Source organism: Barbatula barbatula (genome assembly GCF_947034865.1).
Source record: "Barbatula barbatula genome assembly, chromosome: 5".
NCBI classification, from domain to species: domain Eukaryota; kingdom Metazoa; phylum Chordata; class Actinopteri; order Cypriniformes; family Nemacheilidae; genus Barbatula; species Barbatula barbatula.
Window position 1 is genome coordinate 6,158,319 of NC_136769.1, and position 15,898 is coordinate 6,174,216.

The window sequence follows — 15,898 nt, forward strand, 5'->3', positions numbered from 1 at the left end:
ATACGAAGGTACCGCGTGAGTGATAACACAACGTTGTTTGTTTAACTACATAATAAGAGCCATTTCACTGTATCTCGTTCAGTTTTGGATGTAGGATTAACGATAAATATAGCTGTGAATACGATTCCACGAAAATACTGGAAGTGAATGAATCATGCAGAGGAAAAGGCGAGGCTCTGAACGCTGTTATAGGACTGAACGAAGCCATCCTGCATCATTCTACCACTGATCTTTAGTCTGACCACACTTTTTTAAGTCGTCTCGGATTTAAAACTCCATTGTTTCCCCCTCATTTACTTATTCCCAATGTTTCCATTTTATTCAGTGCGGGATATTTCAGAGTTAGTCTCCATAATATTTTGCTTGTCGTCATTGTGTGGTCGAAAAATATTTTTCTTTTTTACATAATAGAATCACTAAGTGGTTAAAAATAACATTTTATTTATATAACTAAACTCTAGACTAGCCCACGGTTAGTATAAACGGCCAAAAGTAGCAGCTCAGCTTTTGGCGCCAAAGAAACACGATGATGTCATGCCATTTGAAACGATCAAAATACTTGAATAGAAACATTGAGGTATTGTCGAAAGATTGGAGAGAGTGTAAAAGTTAAACGTATTTAATTTTGGCTTGTGTTTGCTTGACAGATTGGCATCAATTTTTCCATCATATCAAATGTTGTCATCTCATGAAACTATAGTCTTTGTACAGCGGGGTCCAAAGGTCACAAAACGAATTTGAGCTTTACTTAAAAACTACTCTCACCTTCTTTTTAGATTTCTTTGTTTTTGCATTAATAAGAAAATGTATAATGTATGTATATATTTATCATTTTACATTTAAGGTACACATTATTAATTTTATAGTACATGCATTTCCTGGGAATGGAACCCATGATCTTGGCACTGTTTGCTGTTTGCTCTAGAGCTACAGCAACTCATTCAACGTGTTATGCTGATAATAAAATTGTGTTAAATAAGAAACACAGAAGCATTTCCTCTAGCGATCACTTTTGGACCCCACTACATGTAAGGTGAGCTTCGAAAAATTCATGCCAATGACTCTGAAGGAGCGCTTTCACACAGATCAACTGACTCAGTAGCTTGTTTCATCCTTTGAGAAAGACAGAAATCATAGAGACACCATCACACATAAACCACTTTACATACATGTAGACTTAATAGTAGGTGCAAATTCTGCAAACTTGAAGGTATGAAAAAATAAAATCTGGATGGGAAATAAAACGACAAACAACGGAAGGCAAAACTGCACAACGGGTTGTCCTTCGGCGCAGTTCACATCAAACAACCATCCGACATGTAGGTGCCTGGGTCAATATTTTATCTTCTCCTGTTTTTAATCTCGCGTTTCTCCATTAGCACTTTCCCCTCTTGTCGCGCTGCTGGAATTTCCGGAGCCGACGGGCCCACAGGTCTTTCCAGGGGATGAGAAGGCTGCCCTTGTCCGCCACCACGCCGCTCTGACTGCGGGAGTCGTCGTCAATATCGGAGCCCATGAGCAGGTACTTCCTGCCCGGTTTGATTTTCGGGCACTTGCACGCCACGTCTTTAGCGCGAACCCACAGGAGCTGGTCTCCTCTGCGGATGCGCTGTCCGCCCTGCTTATACACGGAGATGATGTTGATGGTGAACTTCCACCATTCACCTGCCTTGTCTCCCTTCAGCACGTGAACCTGGACCGCTTGGGAGAGATAGAGAGAAGTTAATATTTCAAATATTTCGTCTAGACATCATTGTGAAAAACATTATCTGCAGGCTCCTGCATCTCCTGAGAAAAAACTAAACAAAATCTCAAATGTTTTTGAAGAGATCTCAACAATGTCACAAACTTAGCTCAGAAGTCAATATTATTGGAGATCTCAATATGAACGAATATTAAAATAAATTGCCCCCAAACAGATTATTTTGCCCATACAGTCAACATTCATTTTACACCTGCATACGCTATGTATTTTTACAATTGTCTCACTGGTTTCTAAGTTTCAGTTTTGGGAGAAACATCTGAGTTGACTTGAAGTAGTTGAAACTGAGAACTGCATCAAAAGTTTTCCTGGGAGTGTTAAATCAGGTATTACAGATTAAATCCTTATTGGCTGGTTTGCTTTCTGTTGGCATTTCAATGACATTACCGTGCCACGCTGTAATATTTAACCACAATGGACGTTGCCATAAAAACACTTTCCTTCCCTCTCCTCGTATTGATAAAAGGAAAAGATGGAGACCTGCCCGTTCCGCTCTCTCTATAATCGTTTGTGTTTAAAACGTAAGCTTTCACTTGCTGATGGACAAATCCCTTAAAGTTCTGAGCAACACCCACAGGAAATAAAATATAGACATGTCAAACGTTTATCCTAGATGAATGACATTAAAAGGAGAATAAATCAAACTTGCTCAAGTCTCCTATTAATCTCACATGCGTCTGATGTAGACTTTCAAAGTTTATGTTTCAGTGTGAAAGAGTGATGATAGATTTCGGTTTCAAAAGTCTGTGGCCTACATTGTTTTTTGTCCGTAAATAATTAGAAAGAATAGACTAAATACATATATTTACAGTATATAAATAGTATACTGTATTATCAGTTCAAGAATTTATAAAAAGGTGAAAAAATGTGCCATATACAAATGACCTATGGTTTAGTTTAACCACGGTTTTTGTTATCAATGAGTAGTTATACCGGGGGTCCTCCAGGGGGTTCTAAGGGGTCTCCAGAAAAGAAAGCAATAATTTTAACTGTTTCAACCATAAGTGTTTTTATTTATTTCTATAAGACACGGCAGACAAAAAGTATTTGCTTTTATAACATGTCTTCTTTAACAATAATACTATAAATGACAACGTTCACAATAAATAGTTTATTTTAGTTGGTTTGTTATTCCTATCCTCTGTTTGTCCTCATGTAATTGCTTATCTTTAGCAGCCGTTTTCTCTAAATGAGTTTTTTAAAACAGTCTGAGCCAAAACTGTCAACACCAGCGCCTGCAGGTTAATAAGATGTTTCTTTTTAATTTAAACAATCTGTGTTCACTTGAAATTTACCAAATAAAATGTTTTGCATTGCAAGTCTTTTGATATGCAAATGAGCATATATATCATTGAATATTTGCCTCCATATATTTAAAAAGCAGAAATCCAGATTCTGAAAACAGGTACACCTGTAATCTTTATTTAATTTTAACCACATATTGGTGTTACAGATTTTTACAAAACAGATTTCAGATATCTTTTATTTAAAATGATCAAAATACTATGAACACATATCATTGGTATGGTAGATGTGTAAATCAGCTAAAAATAATTTTTTTAGAAAACTGCAGCTAAAGATTAGAGGACAAATATAGGATAGGAGTAACAAACCAACTAAAATAAACGATTTATTGTGAACGTTGTCATTTTATAGTATTGTTAAAGTTATAAAAGCAAAATCTGAAATCAACCAGCTTGCACAAAAATGACTTTTTTGCCTGCCGCGACTCGACCCCTGGGTTATACAAATGGTAATCGGATAATAATTTTAGCAAGTGTTTCAGCATTTTTGTAATTGGAGTTTGCCTAGTGACCTGCAAATCGCACCAAATCCTAAAAATCCTTTCGTGTTTTCATTATAATATCCATATTTGTGGTCGCAGACTTTTGGAAGCCATTACACGTAGTTCAGCAGGTATTTGCAACTATTACAACAAAGCGAAAGCATCCTACATAAACATCCAGAACGTGTGGTAACCGGTAACGCAAACAGCTGGCAAAGATCTCCCATTTTTAAACATAATCAGACGTGTAGATTGCCAGCTAATCTCTACTTGACCTGAAGTGCTTTCACACGGAGAGACTTGCGAGACGCCTAGAGGCAAAAAAACCTCCGGTGGGCATTCTGCGAGAATCGGCCCCGTCTGTAACGCCCAAAAACACTCACAGAGTGTAACCCATAACCCGGCGACACATGTTTGAAGAAATATGCCATTACAGCATTGTGTAAAAATGACACAGGAAGTGCTCTTTCTCTCCTAGTTCCCTTTCTTTACCCCCTTGAATGTGAGCACTTTAGAGAGGGGGGCACAGATCGCCCCCGATCGCTGAATGGAATGTCCCAATTGAGCGGCGGGGGGGATGCTGTGAGCAAATTGCACCCAATTTGAGAGAAGAAAAGAAAAGTGTTGGTGCGAGTTGAACGTACTCCCACAGTCTCGGCATTCATCGCCTCTGTTTCTCTGGGTCGGAGCCCGATTCTCCGGGAGATAAAAAGAAGGGTGTGCGGAGGGTGACGCTGGCGGGCGAGGGGGGTGCGCTGTTTATCATCCTGGCCACAGAGAAAGTGCCAGAAGTGTCGCGGATGTGTTTCGACCTCATGAGCTGGCCGAGGCCGGCTCCCGATGGACGCTCCAAGAGCAGCGTGAGAATCCTGCCCCGGGTCTCGCTCTTGACTCGCTCTCATCTCTTGCGGCGGAGACGGCAGCAAGCCTAAAGCGGGTCCAAAATGTGTGTGATAGGCGTATACCCCTTACCCAAGTATTAAACCACCCGACAATACACTCAAGACATACTTGGTTTCTCTCTTTTCAAAATAATTTATGCATTACCCGTCGACAAAAGTTTACTTTACGCCCATAAAGTGTGGTTGTATTTGGAGTATTTTTAAAATTGCGAAACTGTATGTCAAATCTTTCTCTGCACATGTTTGATGCTTTTTCCAGAATCGCTGGCACAGATGACTTTCAATCCTGCCAAGCTGGCAGATTTTCAGTTTGACTGCAGAACAGAGCCTCAGATATGCCATGCGGGTGGCAAACGATTTCCAGATTTAACCAGGTAGTAGAAAGGATTCCCAGTGTTTTTCTACTGCATCTGGAAGATTCTGTATGTGCCTGTTAGTGGGTCTCTGAGATTGAAAACAACTCAGTTTCTGCCCATGTTGCATTTAGATAAAATCGATGTATGATAATTCATATTCATTTCTATTATAGTGTACCATTGAATATTATTTAAGTAATGTTTTAATACAAAATTATATTTTTGTTATCTAACGCACTGATATACACGCAGTTTTAACTTCGGTTAAGTACTCAAAAACACTTTTTGGAGGTAACTGTATCAACATTATACTTGGTTTGTGCTTTGATTCTTTTAAAGTTTGCCTCAACCATCCAAATACATTATGGGCTGCTATACAATTGAAAGCTGTATAATAACGCCCAAGAATTAAAAGATAATCTTAAATACAAGTGTCTTGCTGGGCAGTTTAATCCCAGTTAAACCCTCCTTTGCATGTGGCGACACGGCACAATCCGGCGTCACAATCCATCTCCAAACCCCACTCGACGGTCCGAATAGGAAGAGGCAATCTTTTGGGTGCTTTCGCGACAATTTGGAGATACATAAAAGGTCCGGATAGGTGAAAAGGTGATGTGGTGTGGGATTCCTCTGTCTGTGATAGAGAAACGAATTTAAAAAGAGGAAGACGCCCAAAGATTTGCCAGATGTCCCGCTGGTTTTCTGTGTCCACACCCAGTGTGCTGGATCGCGACCCACACGCTGTACACAAGCCGGGCTCTAATCTAATTAGTGCGCCTGATTAGCACACTGAAGCCTGTGCTTGCCCCCCGCTGGGACGCCCTACTCCCAGACGCTTACCCAGGCGCTGACTGCTGCCTCCGCCGTGTGTGTGTGTGGCACTGCTCCATACACACACGCTGACGCGCACACAATGCTCTTTGATTTATTGTCATTCACCCCCCGACCAAGAGAAGGAGAATGTGACCCTTTGGTACTTCTGTCTCCGTAGCGACCGAGTACAAAAGCGGATCGACGGGGAGTATTTCTTTCTCTCTTGTCTCACTGTCTTGTCTGTCTGTCTGTCTGTCTGTCTCTCTCTCATCTGCCAGGAGTTAGAAGATTTAGATGCAGTCTTAACTTTTACAGAATACTACAAAACTCATACCCTAGAGATACCGCAGATCACATACACTATGCACAGGTCAAACATTTAGACACACTTGAATGAACAGATGGTTTTCGTGACCTTAAAAACCTTTTGATCTGAAGAGTTATGGTAAAACGGTTCAATTGAAATGAATGTGGAAAAAATTGTATATATTAATATGTACATGGGTGTATAGGGTTCTGTGCAAAAGTCTTGGGCACGTTTGTTTTTTCACCTCAAGAAAATGGGTTTAAGTCTCACAGACCAGGAATTAATAAGGACTACTCAGTATTCATTTTCATATTTCAACGATTCCAATCTACCTTTTTATATAACTGATTTTAAGAAGCCATGACCAGTCTTGAAGGAAAAAATGAGATGACTAACGTCTAAGTCTAGTCTAAGCAGTTTTCGCAACCTGCCCCTGGTCTCACCATCATTGAATCTGTCTATTATTACATGACTTAAGTGGAAAAAACTGAGACAAACTAAATCCAGAAGAACTGTGGCAATGTCGCCAAGATGCTAGAAGAAACTTACCTGGAAAGCGACCAGAAAGTTGATGTGTATATAGGACAAATTCTGCTTTAAACGCAAAGGGTGGTCACACCAAATATTCATTTCATTTAGTTAATAGAAGTTAATGAAATAAATAAAATAAAATTGATTCTTGACATTATTTTTGAACACATCCCATTTTAAAGAATTTTCTAAAGAGTAGTTTCTTCTAGCGTCTTGGAGACGTTGCTACAGTTCTGTTTCATAGTATATATACTATGTATATATATATATGTATACATATTGTAAAGTATACATATAAATAATGGATACGTGTGTGTGTGTCTCAATACAAGTTGCAGAGGTTGACATTTCTCAGGAAAAGCTTTTGAGAATCCTTAATGATTTATTGCCTCTTACAATACAGCCGTGGAGACAATTAAGAGACCATTTCAAAGCCAAAATTCAACAGACACTGGACGGAAATAGAAACAATACATCTAGAAATGCTGATTAATATATAGCCATTTCTATGGCTATATATCTGAATCTAGTTGCAGGTCAGGCTGTCTAAAATAGCGTTTGCTGGTTGTTTAAACTGAGAGAGACCCCATGATTTTCCATCGTCGGCACAACCCATCGGGGTCAGATGAATGTGGACACCCTATTTCCCCTTCCACACCTCCACCACCCATTGACGTTTATACTGCAGTCAGGAGACCAGAGGCTTAGTCAGTGTTACCTGTTCTATATAACATCAACATGATAAACGACTTCCCGATGCGGACCGACCAAGAGCGAGAACATTTGTGGCCGAGAGTGAAACGAATCAAATGAAACTTAATATCTTGGCCTGAAAACGGCGATAGCAGCTACAGTTGACCATTAATATCTCGCTCTTTCCTTCACTCTCTCTTTTCCGTCATCCCTTCATTAATCTTTAAGGATGCTGATACAGCCCGTGGCAATTATCTCTATTAATACGATCTAATATTTCTTTGGAAGGTACTCGGATGCGTTTTGGTAACCCGGGTGATAAGGAAGACGGAAAGATTGCGATCTAATGAATAAGTAATGAGCAATACAGAGATGTTATTATAGATACGGTGCAACGGATTAATGTGGAACGTGCACTTTACGTGGCCCGTGTGGCTGAGAACTGCAGTTTGAGATATAGATTACCACTGGATAAGCATAGTTTTCATTTCGCGTGCAATATTTTCCTCTCGCCTTAACCGCACACTCACATTTCAGTGTATGTAAAATGCTGCAGGCAGACTTTTAGGCCTACCGTAAAAATCTGAAGGCTGCGAGAATGTGGTTAACATACCCTACGAGGCCAAAAAAATAACTCATAAATGAATTCATTTTGCTCCCACACCCGCTCCCGAATGATCTTGAAGTAAAATTATAAAAATGTAAAAGTCAATATTAACTTTTCACATCTTAAAAAATGTGTATAGTTCTGCTGCAGGTCTCCCCCTCTCTCTATCGCTCCCTCTCTCTTATTTTCTCCAGCTTGGCAGCGCTCTTGGACACCGAAAAATGTCAGATCTCCCTCCAGACCTGAGGCCAGTCAGGAATGAGTTTATGATGTCACAGTGTGAAATCAAACATCTCCACTTTTTCTCCACTTTGCAAACCGCAGGACCGTGAGCAGTCGAAAACAGATCTTTTCTTCCTCTTGTTTGCATGCGGGAGTCTTAATATTGTTGCCTTTTATAAGACGTGTTCTTTTAGATGTGAACTGAATTCACGTTTTTCTAAAGCATTCAAGGTTTACATGTTTTCTGTGTGCTGTTTCCACAATCTTTACATTTTTTAGCACCAAGTACTACAGCATATTCTCTATAGCGAAGTGTTTGCAAGATTGTTCCATCTGTTTCAGTTTTTTTATTTAAAATAATCAACCAATAACTCTCTATGTCTGTGCCGTCCTTGCTTGCTCCAGCTCTGCCTCCTAGTTGCATGGCCTTGTAAACTTACGGTAATGTTTAACGTGCTGACACAATGTTTATATGACGAGTTTGGTTCCAAAACTCAGTTTTTAAAAACAGTTTTTATAGTCCAGTCCAGTTAATATCTATCGAACTGCAGTTGGTTTGTTTTCATTTAAGCCATAATAACTCAAAAGAATACCACTACCTAACACAATAAAACACGATAAAAACATATTTATTTATTAACACATTATTGCATATTAACATATACATTTTATTTTAAATGGAGTTCTCATTTTGGAACCAAACTCTTCATATGCTCTCCTAGTTGTAAGTTGCTTTTTATAAAAGCCTCTGCCAAATGAATAAACGGAAATGCAAATATATATAAAAGTCTATAAATAATTCAAATGTTTGTTACATATTTTTATTCTAGGGTTCTAGGGTGTTATGTTGGTTGTAGTGTTGAGCAAATAGTCATATTATTAATAAACAGTGGAATATTATATAGTTGGAAAAGTTATTTTTGAGAAAAGAATATTAATGCAAAATGGAGTTAGAAAATAGAATTACATTTTATATATATTGGAATCTGTGGAATATTATAGAACTGCAAAATGGAGCAAAATATATCACAGAATTGTGAAAATATACAGAATTAGAGACTTGAATATTATTGAGTCAGAAAATAGAGAGGAATCTTATAAATCTATAATCGAGGTGATGTTATAGAATTGATAAAAAGCAGAAGATTATACAGCTGTAAAATAGAGCAGAATATTTTTGAATTACAAAGTGTGGAATATAGTACATAGAGAGCTTTAAGTCATCTTTTAGAATAAACTAAATGCAGAATATAGAAATAAACTACATTTAGTGCATGGAAAATGTTTATATTTTTTTCTTTGCCATCTAACGTGCCCGTCACTTGTGTAAGATCTATTTCAGGGCGTTTTAGGAATGTTCCTCCGGCTATCTGGTTTACCACTTATAACCTTAAAACGTATAACCGCATTCTTCCACTTCAATAGGCCCCTTTATTGTATTAACTATATTAGTTTTTAAACTGCTGAAATCTATGAAATGTCTGCTTTCAACAGGAACCAGCTGCCTCTTTTGTCTTCTAGATGCTGCGAGGCAGTTTGAGTGTGTCCATCTGGAGAAACCTGCTGAGTTCACACGCTTTGATGCTAAAACATAAACCTTTAGCCTCTGAATAAGCTGTCAGTGCTATGAGAGACTCATAGAAAAGGTGCGTCGCTCATCATTAGTAAGAGGACATCAGGTGTTCTTAAATAAAAGAGACCCACTTACCGAAATCTTTTTTGCAGTATTTTTTCATGGTGACCTTCATTTTGCCCTTGGAGGTCTTGCAGTGCGAGTCACAGTCTAAGAATGAAAACAGGCAGAAAAGTCGTGAACCAGAAGCGAGTTTGAAGGAATCAAAATGAGTCTTGCAGCTGTGTGTGCATGTGGATTTTGGTGCACGCAGTGTTTCTTTAACAGATTCCAAATCAGTTTTCGAAATTCCCAACTGTAGAAAAATATAAGAGGAAAATTGGCCATGTTTGTACATCTTTCGGACTTGGTTTTAAACATTGGCTGTCGTGCGCACGTACAGCGCCCCTAAAACGCTGCATGCTTTAGAAACGCTGCACGCTTAAATCCTTCTGAATGTTATTGTGACACACACATGTATATGTTTCCATACGTTTTATTTTCAAGAACAACAGCACAAGTGTGCTTTTTAAGAAAAACTTAAGTGAACTTTGTTGGAATTTCTATCTACCTGTGGTTACTTCCCCAGGACACCTGTGACTAAAATCACTTTGGGATCAGTGTTATGAAAAGGTCTTTTATCATTTGTTTACCACTTTTATTTCCTATCTAATGCAGCAGCACTTTTAAGTTTGAAAAAACGTTTAGAGTCACATTAGTCTTTAATAACTTAATCTTTCTTAACTTCTTAACACAGTTGTTTTCTCACCACAATTATCAACCCCCTCCCATCGGCTTTGTCAGGGCACAGGGTTTAAAGGTCATTTAAACTTCTTTCAGACACAGAACACAGCCATCACAATGCCTGCAAGAGGGACCAACAATGCCTGCAAGAGGGAATCCTCATTTAAACACAGCTCTCCCCGTATAACCCGCAGGTCACCATCCAGCCATATGATTTATAGCTGTAGCGCTTGGATCCATCCGACACCGCAGCCGAGACCGCAGAATGAGCTTGAGGGCCTCAGCGATGGAGTCCCACGAGCCGCCTTCTGGACGGAAACCAGCGCTTGAGCGTTCAAACGGCTCGGTGGTACTCAGAGTCTCGAGTCGTGGCTACTTCACGTCGCAAGATTTTTGGAGACGCGGAGAGATGGGAGCGAGAAGACCTTTAAGCTTTGCCTGAATATGGACAAACTTCATTATTTCCCTCGGCCCTCTGTCCAATCCACCCTTTTCATGTCCCTTTATATTCCGTCTGAATGAGGTTACCCGGACAACGGCAAAGCAGGAAAGAACCACCAAACCGAATAAAAAAAAAGTTTTGAAGGGGAGAGTGGGGGGTGGCCTGCCAGATTTTTGGGGGGTGGGGGACAGAATTAGGATGTGAAGGATCGTGGGGGGGGGTGGTAGCAGGGAGCAGGAGAGCGCAATGTGGGTGCCGTCCTAAAGTAAATGATTCTGACGAGTGCGTATCAGCCACGCCTGATTTCCATGTAAATGCGGGAATGAAGGACGGGCCGGCTTTTGTGGGACGGGCTCATCCGCCTCATCCTGCCTCTCTTTGATAAGACTGGGCGGCCATTAGGGTTTCGGCACAAAGCCTAACTATGCCCTGTTACACCCATGTCCCCCAATAATGGATGTCCCCTGTGGAGGGACAAATGTCTACTTAATACAGTCTCTCATGCACAACTGTGCCATTTCCTGGTGGATTGCACAAAACCCACTCAGGGACTTTTAAACTGCGGCCTACTGCAGGAAGCTCGTACATTATTTTTATTTGTTTACAATTTAATTTTTTAGATTAAAATCTGAGTGTCACGTTTCAATGTGTCTAGGTTTGTGCGCCAGCAACTGCGCGGTTAATGTGAGCTGCACCGTTCGTGTGCCGATATTATCTCGGTATCTAAACGTTTTCGCAAATAAATAATATTATCAGTTCAATTTATCATTCATTTAAAGGGATACTTCATCCATTGTTCCAAATCTGTATAAATGTCTTTGCTCTGATGGACACAGAGAAAGATATTTAGAAGAATGCTTCTACCAAAGATATCTTGCCCTCATTGACTAAGGAAACATTACTTAATATTTTTTTTGTTCTGATGAACACAAAAGAAGCTATTTTGAAGAATGTAGGACAGCAAGCAGTTCTGAACCAAATATCTTTCTCTGTGTATATCAGAACAACATTTTTGGGTGAAGTATCACTTTAAGTTTATCTTGTTTCCTATGGCCGTACGGTTGCTTATTTATAAAAAATTGTATCTAATGTGTCAAATGTCCGTGATAACGCGTTTATTACGATTTTTATTATCGCGGTTATTGCCGCTACCGGTATATTGTGGCAACCCTACTGCCAACAACATAAATTCATCTCCAATTGGTTTTTATTGACAAATAAAATGCAATCGGTTCAGAAAATGGCTGTCCAAAAAGACGAGACACAAAGCAGGTCAGATTCAAAGCTGCTTCCCCCATTTGAGCACCATGACTTCGTGTCATGTCCACTAACCAGTGGAAAGTTTACTTTGTGAATTGTGAAACATCTCAGAGCTGATAAAAGCCAGAAACTCGGCCTTCCGTGTCCCGCCGGCGATCTGGCAGCCTGAGTAATTAAGTATGAATGAACGTACAAGGCCGTGTTCTCTCTCACAATACGACGCAGCGAGACTGTGACGGAACAGCAAACGCATTTAAATGAAGCATGTAATCAGATTAAAGTCTGACTGAGACAAAACATATATGGAAGGGCAGAGTTTTTTGACTTGTGAATAACACATAAGAAAACCACATGCAGTACGTCATTGTAATATACAGTTGGTGGATTTTTTTCCAGACTCACCTATAGGTTCTTCTGGACTGGTGTAGGTGGCCGTAGGTACTGCGACAGGTATTTCTGTAACAAACAATTGAGATGAAATCATCAAAATGTTTTCTGCGGATTCTAGTTCACCCATTTAAAGTGCCTCCACACTATGAGAGATTTTATTTCTTTTCTATAAAAGAGAACACATTATTAGTATTAATGACAGTAATGACAGAGACGAGAGATCTAGTTTTAATACGTTTCCTGTCTAAAGCCCAACGTCCTTTTTTAAGCGCTCTACCGTTCTAACATATACACCGATGGGAGATTCGAGCGTATAAAAAAGCGCAGTTGGCAAAACGTCTGATATCGCAAAAATTTAATATCGACCCATTAAAACGAAAGCACCTATATTTCGCGAAATATATGAGAAATTGAATATTTTCCACTTAGTCGCCGGGGCTCTCCAGGTTTAACAGTACATTTGTTACCGACCCCGAGAAATGAGAGGAAACCTGCTTCCTTGGGGTTCACGGCTTTCGTTGGTCTACAAGAATCCTCGCCAAGCCAATCTAAATAGCTTCGTGACTCGTATTGTCAAGGGGCCAGATAAATCTTTATTGACGATGTCATCAGTTACTACATAATAGAAGTGCTTAACGTTAATAGGCGCGGGTTGCATTGGGCTCCCGGCGAGCGCCTTATCGAGAAATGTCAGCTGTTGTGTGGGCCTGTCGTTTATCGCCACAGAAACCGTCTGCTGCCTTGTTGACACTGCCAATAAACATATCACCCATCATGCCGCTGAGATTTACGAGTTGAAAGGCCGTCAGCGGGTTCGGGGCAGAACGGGTCGTGTGAGCCAGGGCTTCATGGTCTGTTTGGCTCAGTGGAGGGCAATCAACGACATGTCCATCCAAGGAAATAATGGACCAGGGGACCGATACGGAAATGAAATGGTCCGGGGCCATGAAGTCATGAATACTAATAGGCGTTTATGCAGAATTTCTTTGGAGTAGTATTTGTGATTTCTATGTGGGTGGTAATGGGAACTAATAACTAATGCTGCAACGAGCCCAAGAGTCATTTTTCAATTACTCTTGTAATGAAGCACTATCGAAAATACCTTTTTAATAACCCCTTTCTTTCATGTTGTTGTATATTCAAATGTCAACTTAATTCATCATGAGGCTGAGGTGTAAATATTTTAGAACCTATATCACAACATTTTTTTACTTTCATAGTTATTTTTCACAATTGTTGATGTGAATACAGTTGATGTCTTTTAGAGTAAATAAACTGCTTAATAAAACCCTTGAATGCACTGTGAGTTGCTACCGTATGCATACAAATTTACATTTGCTTTCATGTAATTTAATGAAAAGAAATATGAACAAAATATTTTATGAACAGAACCAATTGCATGAAAGGTTCGATAAAAACTTGAGTAGTATTTTGAGAATTTCTCACAATAATCTGAGAATGTTAAAGCTGTTTATTTGCTTTAGGAAAGTGTTGATTTTTTTATATTCGTCTGTTCCAATAAATTCCTTAAAACAACATCTTTTTGAGAAACACTGCACAAGATTCATATTACTTTTCAGAGAATTTATCTCGTTCTGACTTAAGTATAAACATACTTGCTAATCACATTTTAAATGTTTTAAAAAAGGGCTTTTATATTATAATGAACAAGTAAAATACTGAAAGAAAAGCTCATTGAAATATCATTATGAATTCATTTTCTGCAGTGTTTATATTTTATTAAGAGAGACATTTGATGCCTAAAACTCAACTTTTCCTTATTTTAAAATCCCTCGGCTTCATGTTTTGTTTTCGGTTATTCAATTTGAAAACTCCAGATTTTCAGTATGATCTCAGACCTTTGGACCTTGCTGTATTTCTGTCATTTGAGAAATATTTCTAAGTATCTTGATCACACTTTTACAGCCATCATGCTGTTTCAATCGTCCAAGCAGTTCATAAATATCTTAAATGGCACAAACATTCTTCAAATACAAATAACGAATGAAAACAGATGAAAAAACAGCTCTTACTGATGCAGGGGGCGATGGGCGAACGGCTCTGCTGGTAGCCTTTAGCGCAGCGGTTGCAGGTGATGCCAGTCACGCCATCTTTGCACGGGCACTGCCCGGTTGTCTGGTTACAGGTTTTACCAGCTGCACCGACCGGATGGCAATCACAGGCTGGAGAGAAGAAAACAAAACCGCTGGCTGGTGATGCATTACTGAACTTGTTTGTAAAATTCCCACATTTTCCACTTTGTGAAATACTGTAATGGTCATAAAAGTTAATATGTTAAAACATAATTTCAAAGAATTCAAGTAATTAAGTGCCATATGGTGGATTTTCAAAGCACTTTGTGTCTAGATCTACAGTTTCATACATATGGATCACTGATGTCGAGTCTCAGCTAAAATCAAAGCTTAATGAAAGTCTTTAGTAGTCTGTACACCAGGAAGAAAATTGTATTGGTTGGTCTTTCATAGATCAGAAGATTCTCATTTGCGTTTCATACAGTATAAGTATCATATTAGAATAGTTTAGGATTAAAGAAAATGTGATAAATGTGATAGTCCACCCGAAAATGAAAATTCAGGTTTGAAATGACAAAAGTTTTTTTGGGGGTGAACTATCCCTTTAAAATCCATGAAGAAATTAAGATTCGGTGTAACATGCATGTAGATTGTTGAGGTCAAATAATCTGATGAAAATGAATTTTAATTGCAGACGTGACAAATCTGATCTCAGTTTGTGACGATGTCTTCTGAAAAATTGTCTTTGAATTTCTGGCTCTTTTTTTCAGGAGAAATATCTGAGACCCGGGAGACTCAAGACCCACACCTGTGTGTGTGCGGGCCTGGATTCCGTCCAGAGTAACGTCTGCATCCGTGCGTCAATCCGGTGGTCCCCCACTGCGTGAAGTCAACAGGTACCTGACGTGTGTGTGTTAATAATTTTCACGATCGGACAGCGTTGTCATTTTGCTTCTGAGCGCTCGCTGTGATCAAGTTTCCAGCGCAAAGTCTCTTGGCAAAGACGAGCCCCAGAAAATAAAGCCTGAATTATGTTCCCATTAATGACGAAACGTAAAGCACTTCAAAGGTGATCTGGCTAAGCTGTTAGTCGGGACGATCACACATTTAATGTGAGCATTTCTTCGTGCACGCGTTCTGCCAAACATTTACCATAAAGCTGCTTGTTTGAAGTCTCAACTCTTCCCTTCAGGCCTCTAGTCGTTTTTATGTAGTCGGGGATTCGTTTGGAATTGACTTGAAGCGGCCCAGCCGTAACAACAACTCCGAGCTCTTGGAACTTGAGTTGATGAATATTAGAAACCACTTCTTGAATTAGTAACAAAGGCAATTGTTCGTCTCTGATTTATGTCCGCTTGGGAATTGTTGTTAAACAGTGCCAAGAAGCAATGGTTCTGAAATGATGAGACATTTCGTCATACATCATTTCACTCTGTTA

At 39.4% G+C, this 15,898-nt stretch overlaps 1 protein-coding gene across 1 annotated transcript in view; it reads right to left on the reverse strand.

The window, feature by feature from the left end:
• Window positions 1-365: 365 nt before the first annotated feature.
• ntn1b (netrin 1b) overlaps window positions 366-15,898 on the reverse strand; it is a 36,554-nt gene continuing 21,021 nt past the window's right edge. The window contains exons 4-7 of the mRNA XM_079457014.1: window positions 14,461-14,610; window positions 12,440-12,493; window positions 9,688-9,762; window positions 366-1,701 (exon numbers count right to left, since the gene is read on the reverse strand). Of these exons, the coding sequence (XP_079313140.1) occupies window positions 1,376-1,701; window positions 9,688-9,762; window positions 12,440-12,493; window positions 14,461-14,610 (605 nt within the window). The 3' untranslated portion in view covers window positions 366-1,375. The remainder of the gene's footprint in view (window positions 1,702-9,687; window positions 9,763-12,439; window positions 12,494-14,460; window positions 14,611-15,898) is intronic.